This window comes from Electrophorus electricus, chromosome 2, assembly GCF_041902795.1.
Source record: "Electrophorus electricus isolate QZ-2024a chromosome 2, ASM4190279v1, whole genome shotgun sequence".
NCBI classification, from domain to species: Eukaryota; Metazoa; Chordata; class Actinopteri; order Gymnotiformes; family Gymnotidae; genus Electrophorus; species Electrophorus electricus.
In genome coordinates, this window is record NC_137498.1 from 24499387 (window position 1) to 24513655 (window position 14269).

Here is a 14269-nt window from a genome sequence, read left to right on the forward strand (position 1 = left end):
AGACATGTGATCAGAGTATCTGAGGTGGCGGCGGGGCTCCACCTGGTACGCACCGGAGATGTTTGTGTAAACGAGATCCAGAGTGTTCGTTCCTCTCGTTGCAAAGTTCACATGTTGATGGAATTTAGGCCGTACTGACTTGAGATTTGCATGGTTGAAGTCTCCGGAGACAATAAACAGTCCGTCTGGATGAACGTTCTGGATGAGCCTCTCGTGTGTTCACGCTGGGTGGAATGTACAGAGCGATTATAAATTCCCGCAATAAATAAAAAGGTTTGCATCTGACAATAGCAAACTCCACCAGCGGTGAGCAGTACTTAACGACAAGTTTTTACACCAGGACTCATTGATATAATGCATACTCCTCTGCCACGTGTTTTGCCAGAGAGTGCATTGTCTCTATCGGCACAGATTGAGACTAATCCATCCAGATGAATGGCGGCATCTGGAATACTATCGCTGAGCCATGTTTCAGTAAAGACTAAGACACAGCAGTTCAGACTAAACCAGACACATGCACATAGCCTTTCACTCAGTCCCATCGCAATTAAGCAGTTTAACGAGTTGTAGCAGTTACTGAAAGTGTGACGTGGGCGGTATGGTGGAAGTGAGAGGCGAAGTTGAACTAATATGTTCTTTATTTTCCATTTGATCCATTAAAGAAGCAATGATGAGTCTAGATACTCTCTGGGATTGGAGCAGCGTTGCACCAACAGACGATCGTGGTCCTGTCCACTAATGCACCGCGCTGTCCCTCCAAACCTGTAGGATTATAAATAGGGTGCAGTGTTAGATGAGCCGCAGGTGTCTCCTGTCAGAAGACAGGTGACTGCGAGCGGGGGAGGCAAGTGGTACGGTCCTGGTCCAGAGGAGGCATGTCCCTCCCAGTAGGGGACCCGTCTACTGTGACAAAAGTTAATTTCATACATTACCACTAGTTCTAAGTTACCAACTTCTTGAAGTGTGTTACAACAAATAGAGCAGCACTGAACGGTCTAATTTGGACCATCGTCAAAAATTCACCAAAAAAGTCACCAAATTTTCACATTATATGCAAAGTGTTACTGTATTCATACGTTTTAAAACATTTAATGTCTGGATGTAGGGCAGACGATATCCCAATCGATATATCTATATACATTTTTCTTAACTCAATCAAATTTACAGTTCATCAGAACACTTTATTTCATTGTCACCTAACCTCAACCACTTTTTCTCAGCATCTACTGTAAATAGTTGACAGAATGACAGAAGTCAGAATATCATGTGTCCATAGCCGGTGGCTTCTGCATCCATGTTGCTTCATGTCAGACTTGCGAGACAATTGTTTTTGTCATGCTTATTAGTAGTTAGCTGATAACTGAAAGCTGATAACTGTACACTTTCCATGACACACGCAGGCCCATATGAAAGTGAAGAAAGAACTTTGATCTCTGAACTCCAAATATTCAGTAGTCCACCCTGTCTCTTTTTCATTGTGCTAGAAGCAATATCTTCTAACAGTGATCAACATTATGCATGACCATGACATGCAAGATAAACCGAGTGCCAAAGACTGCAACAAATGTGTGTGCACCCCAGTGGGCACAACGTAATTACCCTGTCAAGCACAACTTTGCTGGTTAATAAATGGAGCTAAATGTGTAGACAATTCAAGAGAAAAGCTCCCTGCAGACTCAGTGAAACTAAGGCATCTTTCTGAAAAGGAATCTCCTTCTTTTGTGAAACCCAAGAAGAAAATCACATTCTGAGAATAGGATCCAGGTTGTTTGGGTAACGTCCTCCTGATGTAAGCTTTCACACTTTTAGATGTTGGTATTTGAAACATACCAGCACTGTCACACAGTACTTTGATAATATTGTAGCAGGAGGGGTTATTTGAATGTTTCATGCAAGACAGGCTTGCTAATGGCTGCCTACTATATTTCAGTAACAAATATGTCAGCATTTGTCGGCTTAAAAAGATGTAGTTTGCTCAGCAGTAAAATGTGCAGAGGAAACTGCTTTATATACACTGTGTTAACAGGAGTGGTTAACAGTTTGTTTACAATGAATAGCAAAGTGCATTTAACTTTACCATTGCTGTGGTATCTGTGTTATTGGGATTTTTAGAGAGGAACTTTTAGAGAGGAACATGCTAGGGAGACATGTTACGTACCTTTGCCTTTTTAAACTTTTTTCCATGTTTTGTGGTACACAGTATTTGGTTCATATTTTTATGCTCCCTCCCCCACCAAAAAAGGTGCAAAATTAATTTTATTCCAGCTTCATATGGCAGAGTGTGTCTATATACAGCATTAACTATTCTCTTTATGTAGTCCCTGATGTTCTCAGTCTCAGATTTCTTGGCTGTGTCAGCTTCTTTATCAACTTTTTTGTGAAGCAGCATAATTGTGTTCACTTGTGTTTGTGTTTGAGACTGTACAGGAAGTTAACTGTACTTCAGCTGTTTATTGTCAGACTACATTATGAAAAAATGAAAAGTTTGAAAATTCACAAGTGCCTTATGATATGAGTATGTTTATCTCTTATTTTCCTCCCTCACTCACACATAGACACATTCACACTCACACACAGACATCCATACATGAAGAGGAAAAAATACAGAGGTTAGTGCAGAAGTTATATATAACTTTTCTTTCCACCTGGCTTTCTCACTTCCTTCTCAACACAGATCAATACAAACGATAAACAGGTTTAAGAAAGGTAATGAGAAGACACTAATGCAGCTTAAAGCACAGTAGAAACAGGTTAAACAGAGACAACAGAACTTTAAATATACATGTTAACAACTGAAAACAAGGAACAGGTGTGACGTGGGAGGAGTGTGGCAACAAAGACACACACATACACACATGACATCACACAAACATAGAGAGGAGTCTAAGAGGAGAGGAGTGCTGTGAGAGTAAGTAAATAAATGCATACATATATTAATTCAGATATACATACATACATTCAGACACACTGAACAGTAATATTTGCTTTTGCACTGGTAGAAACAATGGATTTGGGTTTGCAATGGAATATATTTGGATGTTATACCTCAGGAATGGGCAACTGTCCCAATCCACTAATAATCCTAGTTCTATCTGAAAACCCAGACAGAATTATTTCATGCAGAAATCTGAACAATTGTATGAAAACAACACTATTGATATAATCAGATTTTATAAGAAATTCATGATATGAAATGATATTCTTTCCATTTGTCCCAATCGTATAGTACCACACCACACTTTGTAATAATCTTATCTGTATTCATTGTCCACAAGGTCCTCAGGTTTGTGTCATCAATGTGCATTTTTCCAGCTTGACTCTGCTTTCTATTGGTAAAATGCTTTGTTCTCTGAGATTTTAGAGCATGTGATATCCATTGGCCTGTATTTGTAAATTAACTTTTGTATGTCTATGCTTTATAGCCATATGTTATTATGAAGCAAATGTTTTTAATTGTGCATGGTTCTGGAAACATTTATTTCTGTTTGTGAAGTTAGTTTTTTTATTTTTTATGTTTTATTTTTTTTACACAATGAGTTGTTCAGGTGGGTTTCTGTTCTACATAAATGCATATTTAAATATTTGAAGTCAACGAATTCACATAAACTTATAAGCATAACACCTAATTAATTCTAAACATGGCTAAACATTGTCTTAAATGGAATTTAAATGTGAAATGTGTGGGTTTTTTTTAAATTTCGAACTTTAAAGGAAACAGTGACATTGAGCGCTATCAAATGGCTAATAAGAAAATCCCGTTCAAATATACCCGGCCGGTCGAAGATTGGCTACATGAGAAAGGTAACTTACAACAACATAAATAACATTTATTTACATATGTTTCTTGTTATGCCAATTTACTATGAACTGATCTAACAAACCTTAATCCCCTAATTAATGTTTTAAAAGTGTTTTAATTTCTTGAATTTTTTAATTTCCCCATTCTTTTTTTGCGCAGTCTGTGAATCTTATTTATCTCCATTAAATAATTTCTTGAACCATTCACAAGTTAAAGGGACTGACAAAGAATATTGAATAAAGGTATAATGTAAAAACTAAGAAAGAAGCTTAAATATTGAATATCCTGGGTTGCTATATTATTGCATTGTTCAACATTTTTTGTGAAAGTCCCACTGGCATTTCCAATTCCTAAAATCATGCAGACATTCAAAATTATAATCATAGGATCATAAAATTTAACAAGTTTATGGAGCTCATCTCTGCAAGCAACTAAATGGTGCTGGTGTATTTTAATGATTCTCTTTTATTTCATAATTGATATGTCATATTTAATTATTTAGTTAAGCTGATTATTCTGATAAAGTAATACCAATAGCTCTTTACATCTGAATTTTAAAAACAATGCTACAATGGGGTATAATATTGATTAATTTAGCATTGAAGTCCTTATAATAAAATGATAATAAATAATTAATAATGCTCATAAAAAGGTCACTGCTTAAATCTCATAAGATAATTCTTTTAAAGTCTCTTTAACGCCATTTAAAGCCTATGCAAATTCTCATTAGTGGTATTACATGCATGAATCATATTTCTTTGTGTATGAGATATGTATTTTTTTTCCCCTCCATTTTTTGTTCAATGCAATATAATTGTAAGTGTGTCACAGTCTTAATCAGGCCACACTGGTATGGATATTTTACTGTTCATGTTTCTACCCCCACACCCACACACACACACACACACACACACACACACACACACACACACACATGCACCCACCCACCCCCACACAAACACACACACACACGCACATGCACATCCTGTTTTTCAGTAATATAACGTTAAATGAATACATTAGTTACACAGCAAAATTGCCAAGTGTTTATAGATATATATACTGAGTGTAGAACATATTCAGCATTTACATTATAGGTGTTCCTAATCATAAATGTGGGAACATTTTTCAAGTGGAGGATATTTATTTTTGAAATAAATAAATGTCTTCTTTGATTAAAAATACACTCAGTCCTGTAGCATGAATTAATCAGCTGGTGTAAGCATTCTCTCTGGTGCTTAGCTGTCTGTCAGGGATAGGTATATAAAAATATATTGTATATTTAGAACTGGTTTGTTAATGATAGGCTTATGCACATGTTTCAAGAGATGCTACAATAACTCATCTCTCTTCTACATTTGTGACCTCAAAATATGTATGCACAGTGTAAAGATGGTCATAGGCAGTACAGTGAACAATTATGTACATTCAGTTTTGTGGGCTAATGTTCTGTGTCCATCTTACATATATTCCATATGAATATATAGTATGTTAGAATGCTGTATGTGACTGTTGTTCTGATTTGATTTTTTTCTATAGGCCGACAGCTTACTATCTTCAATACCCAAGCCACAATCTCAATTGGTGGAACTGATCGCAAGCGTTCATACCAAGGGCAGCTCTCTGGCCTGTATTACAATGGGCTGAAGGTTCTTAACATGGCCGCAAAGGGTCATGCAAACATCAAGGTGAATGGCAGCGTGAGGCTAGTGGGTGATATGCCGGCCAGACGAAGTCCTTCCCACACAACCACTTCCATGCCCCCTGAAATGTCCACCACCTTCATAGAAACCACTACTACCCTATCAACAACCACGACACGAAAGCAACGCTCCCCACCCACCAGTCAGGTAATAATCCAATCTATTACTGTCACCATTGCTAAATAAATCTTTTTCTTTATTTTTCACTTATTGTCTCGAAATTAAACTGAATTTGAAGACTTTAAAAGGCTTTAGCTGTTTTTGTGGAGGGAAACTTGTGTATCCACTAGAAAATCGGTTAAATTCTGTTTCAGCTCACATTCAGAGTTGTCATGGAAGCATGTTGAGGATTCAAAGGTTGCACACTAATGTAACTGCAGGGCACTTCAACTGGTACTTTGTCTGGAAAAAGATCTTTTTTTGCAAGCAGTGTGGAGCAAGAAATGTGAAATAAGACTATTGTGAAATTTCTAAAATCTGATGTCATATATTCAGTTTGGGGCCATATTATTTCTTTATACTGTGCTCTATGTCAAATGGTACATCATTAGGAAGAAAGATGAGATTGTTCAGAACATTTTGATATGAAATATATTGGTATCATGCTATGGGTACCTTTTAAAGTGAATTTATATATATATATATATATATATATATATATATATATATATATATATATATATATATATATATATATATATATATATATAGAGAGAGAGAGAGAGAGAGAGAGAGAGAGAGAGAGAGAGAGAGAGAGAGAGAGAGAGATGCAGAAACAGAGGAAATGCCCTGAGATTCCAAAGGGATAAGCCCTTGTTGGTCCAGTGAACAAACAGGTGACCAAAAGGTGAACAGAAATAGATGCTGTAGCTCAGCTTTTGTAACAAATAGAATGGAAGCAGAAGCGGGCTTGTTTATAAGCAAATTTTTATATTCTTACTATTCTTTTTATCCTTCCTTTTACCCTTTTCCTTAGTAATCTAAGCATGTTTTCTGAGTTTTAAAAACACTTGTGAAAATTAGAATCTGATCCTTGCTTAATGTTAAATATTCTTTGCTAATGTACATACACTTGACGGGGTGATTGCATCAGTATACTATCCCTTATTCAGCATTAAACCCATTTCGCAGTGTAACTGCCTAAGACAGATAATAAGTAATAGTATAGATAGTAGATAGTAATTCCAGCTATAATCTTGTTATTTACTTATTAATGGTACATGCACCATAGGTTCTGGGACCCTATTGTATTTGCTAGAGTTTTTCTTATCCTTATTCCGATTCCTCACTGAAACAAATTGCCCAGATCAGACAGAAAGTACTACAGATATGAAATTCAATAGGTAATAGTCCCTCCCTCCACACAGGTGCACAAGCCAGTCTGATTAGACTATAGGTAGTTCAATAGCACATCTAAACACATTCCAGCCCATAACACATACAGACATAGGGATGTTATATGTCATAGGGACAGAAAGGCATTGGCAAGAACACCATAGGAGCTAAGCAGCAGCTACTTGTGGATAAAACAGTCACTCAGGACTGTAAGACCAGACAGACCAACATGTTCACTGTCAGAATTGACTACAAGGATGACATCCAGCTGTATCCCAGAAGTGAAAAAGACATTGACACACTAATCCATCTCACCAGGATATACAGTAATGACTTCGGAATGTCATTCAAACTGGATAAGTGGTCAGATGTTTACAAGGACAGGAAAGGTAGTCAGAATTGAAGGTTGATCATACTACTAGATCATACTACTAGAAGGCAACATTGCAGATGCTGAGGACAGTTACAAGTACTTTGGAATCCCATGGGGAAATGGAAACCTTGAGGAAGCCACAATGAAAACAGCCACAACCAAATGTCAAAGAGTGAGACAAGTCCTGAAAAGTCAGTTGAATTAGAAAAACAAGATCCAGGCTATCAACACCTATGACTACCAGTCACCAATTATCCTGCTGGCATAATACACTGGCCAAAGGAGGAGACATAAGTCACTGACATCAAGACAAGTAATACACAGAAGGTTTCAGCTCAAATGCAGCACTCTGAGACTATACACTTAGTCGAAGGAGGGGGACCAAAGATTAGTGAAGATCAGTGCCACTATCCAGAATGACACATCAATGATCCAGAAGTATGCCAGGAAGATGACTCCAAGTGATGAAGTGCTTAGTTAGTACCTCAGACAGCAGAAACCCAAGAAGGGTGGGAATGAGGAGGAGCAGGAACCATCATGGGAAAATAAACCCCTACATGGTATGTACCACTGACAAATGGCTGAAGTAGATTGGATTGAAAGACAGCATGGAGGCACTAATCATGGCAGCAGAGGAGCAAGCTCTGAAAAGAAGATCAGCAGCAGCTGTGATCTACCACACCAGGGAGGATCACAGATGCAGGCTGTGCAAAGATGCCCCTTAGACAATTCAGCACATAACAGTGGAATGCAAGATACTAGCAGGCAGAGCATACATGGAATGCCATAACAAGTGGCTGACATAGTATACAGAAAAGTCTGTGCCAAGGACAGGCTAGAAGTTCTGAGATCAGAGTGGAACACACCCCAGAAGGTGGTGGAGAATGGTCAAGCTATGATCCTATGGGACTTCCAGATCCTCACTGACAAAATGGTAATGGCTAACCAACTAGACATATTATTGATGGACATAGAGCAGAGGGCTGTAGTGATAAGATATAGCAATACCAAGTGATTGCAACATCAGGACCAAGGCACATCAAAAAGCTTAAAAAATACCAAGGGCTGAGAAGAGAGCTGGAAAAAGTGTGGGATGTAATGGCAACAGTGGTTCCCGTGATAATCAGAGCACTAGAGGCTATGACCCCCAAACTGGGAGAGTGGCTCCTAGGTTCGACATCTGAGATCACTGGACCCTCATGCTCCACGGCCTCTGGTAGAGGACCTGAGATTGACAGAAAAAGACACTGCCTAGAGGAGAGTGAATGGGAAATTGTTTTATATTTCCAATTCCATCTGTGTCTTAGCATGAGCTTGGTGGACTATGGGTAGACATGGCCCAGTGCCATCAGTTCACCCCATCATAGCTTTCCTCAAGTCCTACTGCAAAGCCAAGATTGGACAGGATAATGCAGATCAGAAATCACCCAGTTGAAATGGAGCACTGAATCAGCTAGTTTGTAAGGAGTGCAGAGAGAAAGACTTTTTAGGAGGGATGCTTTTAGTTTGTATTCACCAATGTGTAGTGGTTTTAACACTTTAATAAATTGTCAATCATAATTAATTGGGATTAATCGGGGTACCACCCTGATTAACAGGGGAAATTATCAAATTTTTATTAATTTGCTAATGATTATTAATTCAATCCCAACTCAAGAAAGTTGGCAGTTCGATAATGTGATTATTTATGAATATCACTCTTGACTCACATGTGTTATAACTACAAGTATTTTTTATTGAAAAACAGAGATAGAACATGCATAAAATTCATTGATTAAGATGCTACTAATGACCAGAGGTATTGAGTCTTCTAAAATCACTATGGTATAACAAATGTAACAAATAATGTAAACAACATGAATTAACACAAACTAGATTCATGGTGGACCAAGGTGGCTACCTAATAAGAGTAACCTATAAGAATGATCAATTAGGCAATCTGCTTATCAAACCAAATAACGACCAACAAAAGGAAACTTATTAACCAAATGAGATTTGTGGTGAGAGAGCATGACTAACGGTATAAGAGTAAGACTTAGAGGAGAAGGAGCAAATGTTATGAAACAGCTTGAGGGAGATCTAATTAGAGGGTTGAGAAGGCTGCATCACAGATTGGAGGAAAGAGTTACCTGATTTATTTTTGATGTATTTTATGTAATAGTATGAGTAGCATTACTATTGATACCAACTGATAATGTAAAAAGGGAAATGCCTGTCCTTACCACCCATTCGACTTAGTGTAGACTAAGCCAACGAGTTCTATCTTGTCAGGTCAAGTAAAATGTATTTATATAGTGCTTTTTCAACAGTTGCCACAAAGCAGCTTTACAAATGTTTGAGACCAAACAAGTGAGCAAGCCAAGGGTGACATTGGCAAGGAAAAATTTGCAATAGCATGAGGAAGAAACCTTGAGCGGAACCAAGACAAAAAAAAATAAGGGGGGGGGGCATCCTCCTCTAGCTGACAACAGACACTACAATAGTAACAATATAAACATTAAAGAGCAAGGAATATCTGGCTTCTGCTTTATGCTAGTGATTAGCAACTAGTATATAAACTACCAAAAAAAAAAAAGATGGATAAATGTCTGTGAAAAACTACTTGGATGGCCTTGAGAGAGAGTCCACTCTCTGTCGCATTGCTGGCTTGACCCTGCACGAGTGATGTAGTCTGATAATGATTAAATGATCTGTGGGATTGTATTTAATGATGATTCTGGAATGATTCATTGCCAGCCATAAAATGAAACTTCAGTCTCAATCAACACAACAATGTGAACTACTTTGACTAGTTAACATGAAAATTGAGTCTGTTTAACCGCTTAGCAAGAGGCCATTGACTTTCAAAAGGAAAAAGTTTGATTTCTTCGTGCTGAAGTTCTATGGGGGGAAGGGGTCACTCACAGCCCCACTCCAGTCTACACTCTACAATGACAGGGGCTCAAACCTTTTATCAGATATATGCTGGGGAATGGGAATGCCTTGGTTAATGCATAGTCAACAGTCTTTGTTTTCAGGATTGAGACAAATAATTCCTGGAAGACATTCTAGTAAGGTTCAACAGGCTCAATTAAACAAAAGAAAAAAAAACACATATTTCTTAAACATTTTCATACCTCATAGTCCTAGAATGAAGTTTACAAACAAAGTATCAAACCCTAGGATGGGTGAGATGGGTGAGTCAGTTTAATTGCTTACACTAACCATGAGGTAAGCAACATATAAGTGCACTGATTGTGAGAAATACTGCACATTAATAATGAAGAGAGTATTTATTTCCTCCAACTCTTCATGGGGGGATCCCCAGATGTTCCCTGGCCAGGAAATGTAATCCCTAGCCAGGAGATGTAATCCCTCCAGTGGGTCTACCTCAGGGGTTGTGTTATAGGTCTCTGGGGGTTACAGGGAAAATTATTCCCTATTCCCCGGCTAAGGAAGCACAAACAACGCATATGACTGAGTAAAGTTTCCTTTATTCTTCAGCCCAGATAGGAGCTGAGCTGTGAGAACACCCCCAATTAACAGCACTTTCTCTCACTCCCCTTTATAACAAACCAATATCACCAGCTTGTGCTGGATGCTAGATATGCAAAGAATCTCGGTGGTTTCCTAGAACACAGTTTATAAACAGTCTACACATAATCTTCTCTTGGTAACAAGATTCAAATTTAATTGTCATTGTGTGTGTGTGTGTGTGTGTGTGTGTGTGTGTGTGTGTGTGTGTGTGTGTATAAAAGCAATTCTAGATTAGAATCATTGTGCAGTGTTAAACACATTATTGTTGTTCAGCACAATATCATGGTTGTCACATTCACAGCTGTTGCCATGTATTTTCTACATCATCACAAGACAACAGATATCAGAGACACACAATCAAGTTTAGAGGCCAGCTTCACTGACTTAAGGATTTAGCCCAGGTTCAGGCAAAAATTCATTTTTTACTTGATATGGTGAGGATTAGCCTGGCTTGTTGAAACCTCTTCTTATTGCTAACACAGTTTTACATCTGACCAGACTTTGAAGTGATTTCACACTGCAGGAAAAACCCACAAGCTAAGATAAATAGCAACAAGGTGCTGAAGGAGAGGAAGTCTCTCGGTGAGATGTAGGCCCCATAGCACTCACATTAAGTGAAACCTCAACAGATTTTTCCCTAGGAAGTACCAAAGAGGTAGTGTTTATAATGTATGTGATCTAGGAGCATTTTTGCCCCTTTGAAAGTTTATTAATAGACTGTAACCTCTTCAGCATCTAGCATCCAGCTTTTTCTTCTTTATCTTCATATCTTCTTTCTTTTTCTTTCTGCAGTGTTAATGAGCTGTATCAATGTATGGAAAAATGTTTCATTCATTTTGAGTAGGTTCTTTTATCTCAAACACATATGAACAACTAGTCTCCTGCACAGTGACATGATGTGACATGATGTCATGTTCCATACTCTGTATGAGGTATGAGGTGGTTTGAAATATGTCTGCATGCTCTGGATGCTCAAACTGGATTTCATTTGCATCACTGACTATGCAACAAACAACAATGCCAATTCCAGAGTGACAGAAGTACTGGGTTTCATTGACATGTGTTCTAGCCTCCTCCATTGCTGAGTTTGTTTGGTGCAACATAAGAGTTCTGAACTGCAATGGAAGTTGAGATTATGGACCATCTCCATCTCTGCTGCATCCGTGTATGAAATTTTCGTCACCACCTTAGCTATGTAGTTACTAATGCCCATGTCATTACCACAGCAACCCATGCATTGATTATATAGGGACACACAAATCTGATACAGTATAGACTGATACAGACAGTACAGACAGATCTGATTTGAGAAACAAATCCAATTTGCCTACATTTTGAACATAGTCTTGAAGGACAAGGGCAAGCATAAATCAGAAATACAACTTATACTGCTGGATTGCAGGAAGAATAAAATAGATAGAGAGAATGTTATTTTGCTAAAATTAAAAATAAAAAAAAACAGGAAAGTTTACAGATTTACTTATTTGGGTGAAGGGCAGAGACAAACATGAAATAGCAGTTGCCAATACAAAGTGCACCTTTTGTTGCAGCACTCAAAACTCCACATATTCAACAGATTACAGATTTAGATACAAAGGACGGAAAGCGCCCGTTCGGGGTTCATGCATATTAACATTCTTTAACAACAGGGGCGAGATTCCTTTCAAGGCATTCTAAAGAGGTAAACAATGAACAAAGTTAAAATGAAATGAAATAATCAGATATTTTTTTAATAGTTTCCTACCTCATGATCCTTGAATCAGGTTCATACAACACAATTAGTTATATACATGTAGAATAGCATGCAAAGCAATTAAACACTTAATTTAAATCTTTTCCTACTTGGCATATATTTCCTACTACTTGACATATATTTTGTCCAGCTGGTTCATATAACATTACCAGTACAGACAATTACAAGTGGTTAACTATTTTGCATGCAGTAATAAAAAAATAACAGAGTAAAAAAGAAAACAGTGGACAATTTCCCCAAATCAAATAAACAATCATACAGTAATTTGAGGGTTACTTTGCACTAAGATTTTACTTTGTAGAACATACACCTATGGAAAGAAAAATATGTCATTGGAGCACTTCTCATTTCCAGGTGTTACTTTGAATATATGACAGAGGAAAAAAGAAAAATTCATTACAAATACTGATAGCTTTACAAATAAATTCAGATGGAAGTGTCCTTTGAGATGTGCACTGAGTATTTTGATTGTGCATGGTAAGCTAAAGTCAGGCAGAATTTGTGTTCATATTTAAAGCAGTAGTAATATGCTCCTATATTCCAGGGTGAAAATTATGATACTGGTAATGTCCTGGACAAAGAAGCAGAAAGTTAGATGTATAGAAGAGGGGTGAATTGCTGAGTGAAAGTGAAATAGGTGAAAGGTAAAGGAAGGGCCCTTCCTTGCTCAACACTGGCATGGTATCTCTGCAGTGTCAGCCCAGGGGACTTGAAGTTTTTCACAGACATTTATCCATCTTTTTTTTTTTTTGGTAGTTTATATACTAGTTGCTAATCACTAGCATAAAGCAGAAGCCAGATATTCCTTGCTCTTTAATGTTTATATTGTTACTATTGTAGTGTCTGTTGTCAGCTAGAGGAGGATGCCCCCCCCCCCCCTTATTTTTTTTTGTCTTGGTTCCGCTCAAGGTTTCTTCCTCATGCTATTGCAAATGTTTCCTTGCCAATGTTACCCTTGGCTTGCTCACTTGTTTGGTCTCAAACAATTTTAAAGCTGCTTTGTGACAACTGTTGAAAAAGCACTATATAAATACATTTTACTTGACCTGACAAGATAGGACTCGGCTTAGTCTACACTTCTTCTACATTTTGGCTTTTGCTAAGTGAAGCTGTGAAAAGGGAAGAGGGAATATGCCAGAAACATATTCTTCCTAGCTAATATATAGCATTTATTTATTATTAGGTAAAATCAATCCAGGAGAAATAGTATATGTGAATTCAAAGAAGACATGACGCTGCCTTGTACAGTTTTGTTTTTTTTTTACCATGGCTACATGGTTAAAAAAAAAAGTCATGATTAAAATAAATAAATAAAGCAGTAAGTAAGTCATAAGTATGAAATGTAAAAAAGAAGTTTGTTTATATTTGTTTTCTTTGACTATTTCTCTGATTAAATTGGCAGACAACAGATGACATTGTGTCCTCAGCGGAATGTTCTAGTGATGACGAGGACCTGGAGGAGTGCGATACAGGGCATCCAGGTGGGATGGATGTATTGACTAATGCTTGCTTAGTCCTGGTCTCTTTTACTTTATTTGATTTGCAAATGAGTGTTTTCTCCTCAAAGCATCACATCCTATGAGACCACAGTGTAACTTCAAAGAGAGATAGTACAATCAGTTTGCATAACATACACATCACACACACGTGTGTGTGTGTGTGTGTGTGTGTGTGTGTGTGTGTGTGTGTGTGTGTGTGTGAGAGAGAGAGAGAGAGAGAGAGAGAGAGAGAGAGAGAGAGAGAGAGAGAGAAGAGGATTCCAGGGTGTAACTGTATAGTAAAATGTTGAT

The 14269-nt window shown here is 37.6% G+C and overlaps 1 protein-coding gene across 19 annotated transcripts in view; it reads left to right on the forward strand.

Annotated features, from left to right (window-relative positions):
* Window positions 1–14269, forward strand: part of nrxn3b (neurexin 3b) — a 163910-nt gene that overhangs the window by 132714 nt on the left and 16927 nt on the right. For 13 of the 19 annotated variants that reach the window (XR_014116957.1, XR_014116972.1, XR_014116974.1 and 10 more), the window contains 3 exons: window positions 3712–3801; window positions 5339–5649; window positions 13882–13960. Coding sequence is in view for 16 of the 19 variants with exons in the window: in XM_035529387.2 (XP_035385280.1) it covers window positions 3712–3801; window positions 5339–5649; window positions 13882–13960 (480 nt within the window). In the remaining 3 variants the exon portion in view is untranslated. The remainder of the gene's footprint in view (window positions 1–3711; window positions 3802–5338; window positions 5650–13881; window positions 13961–14269) is intronic. The other 6 variants (XM_035529391.2, XM_081696553.1, XM_081696538.1 and 3 more) reach the window with 1 other exon arrangement.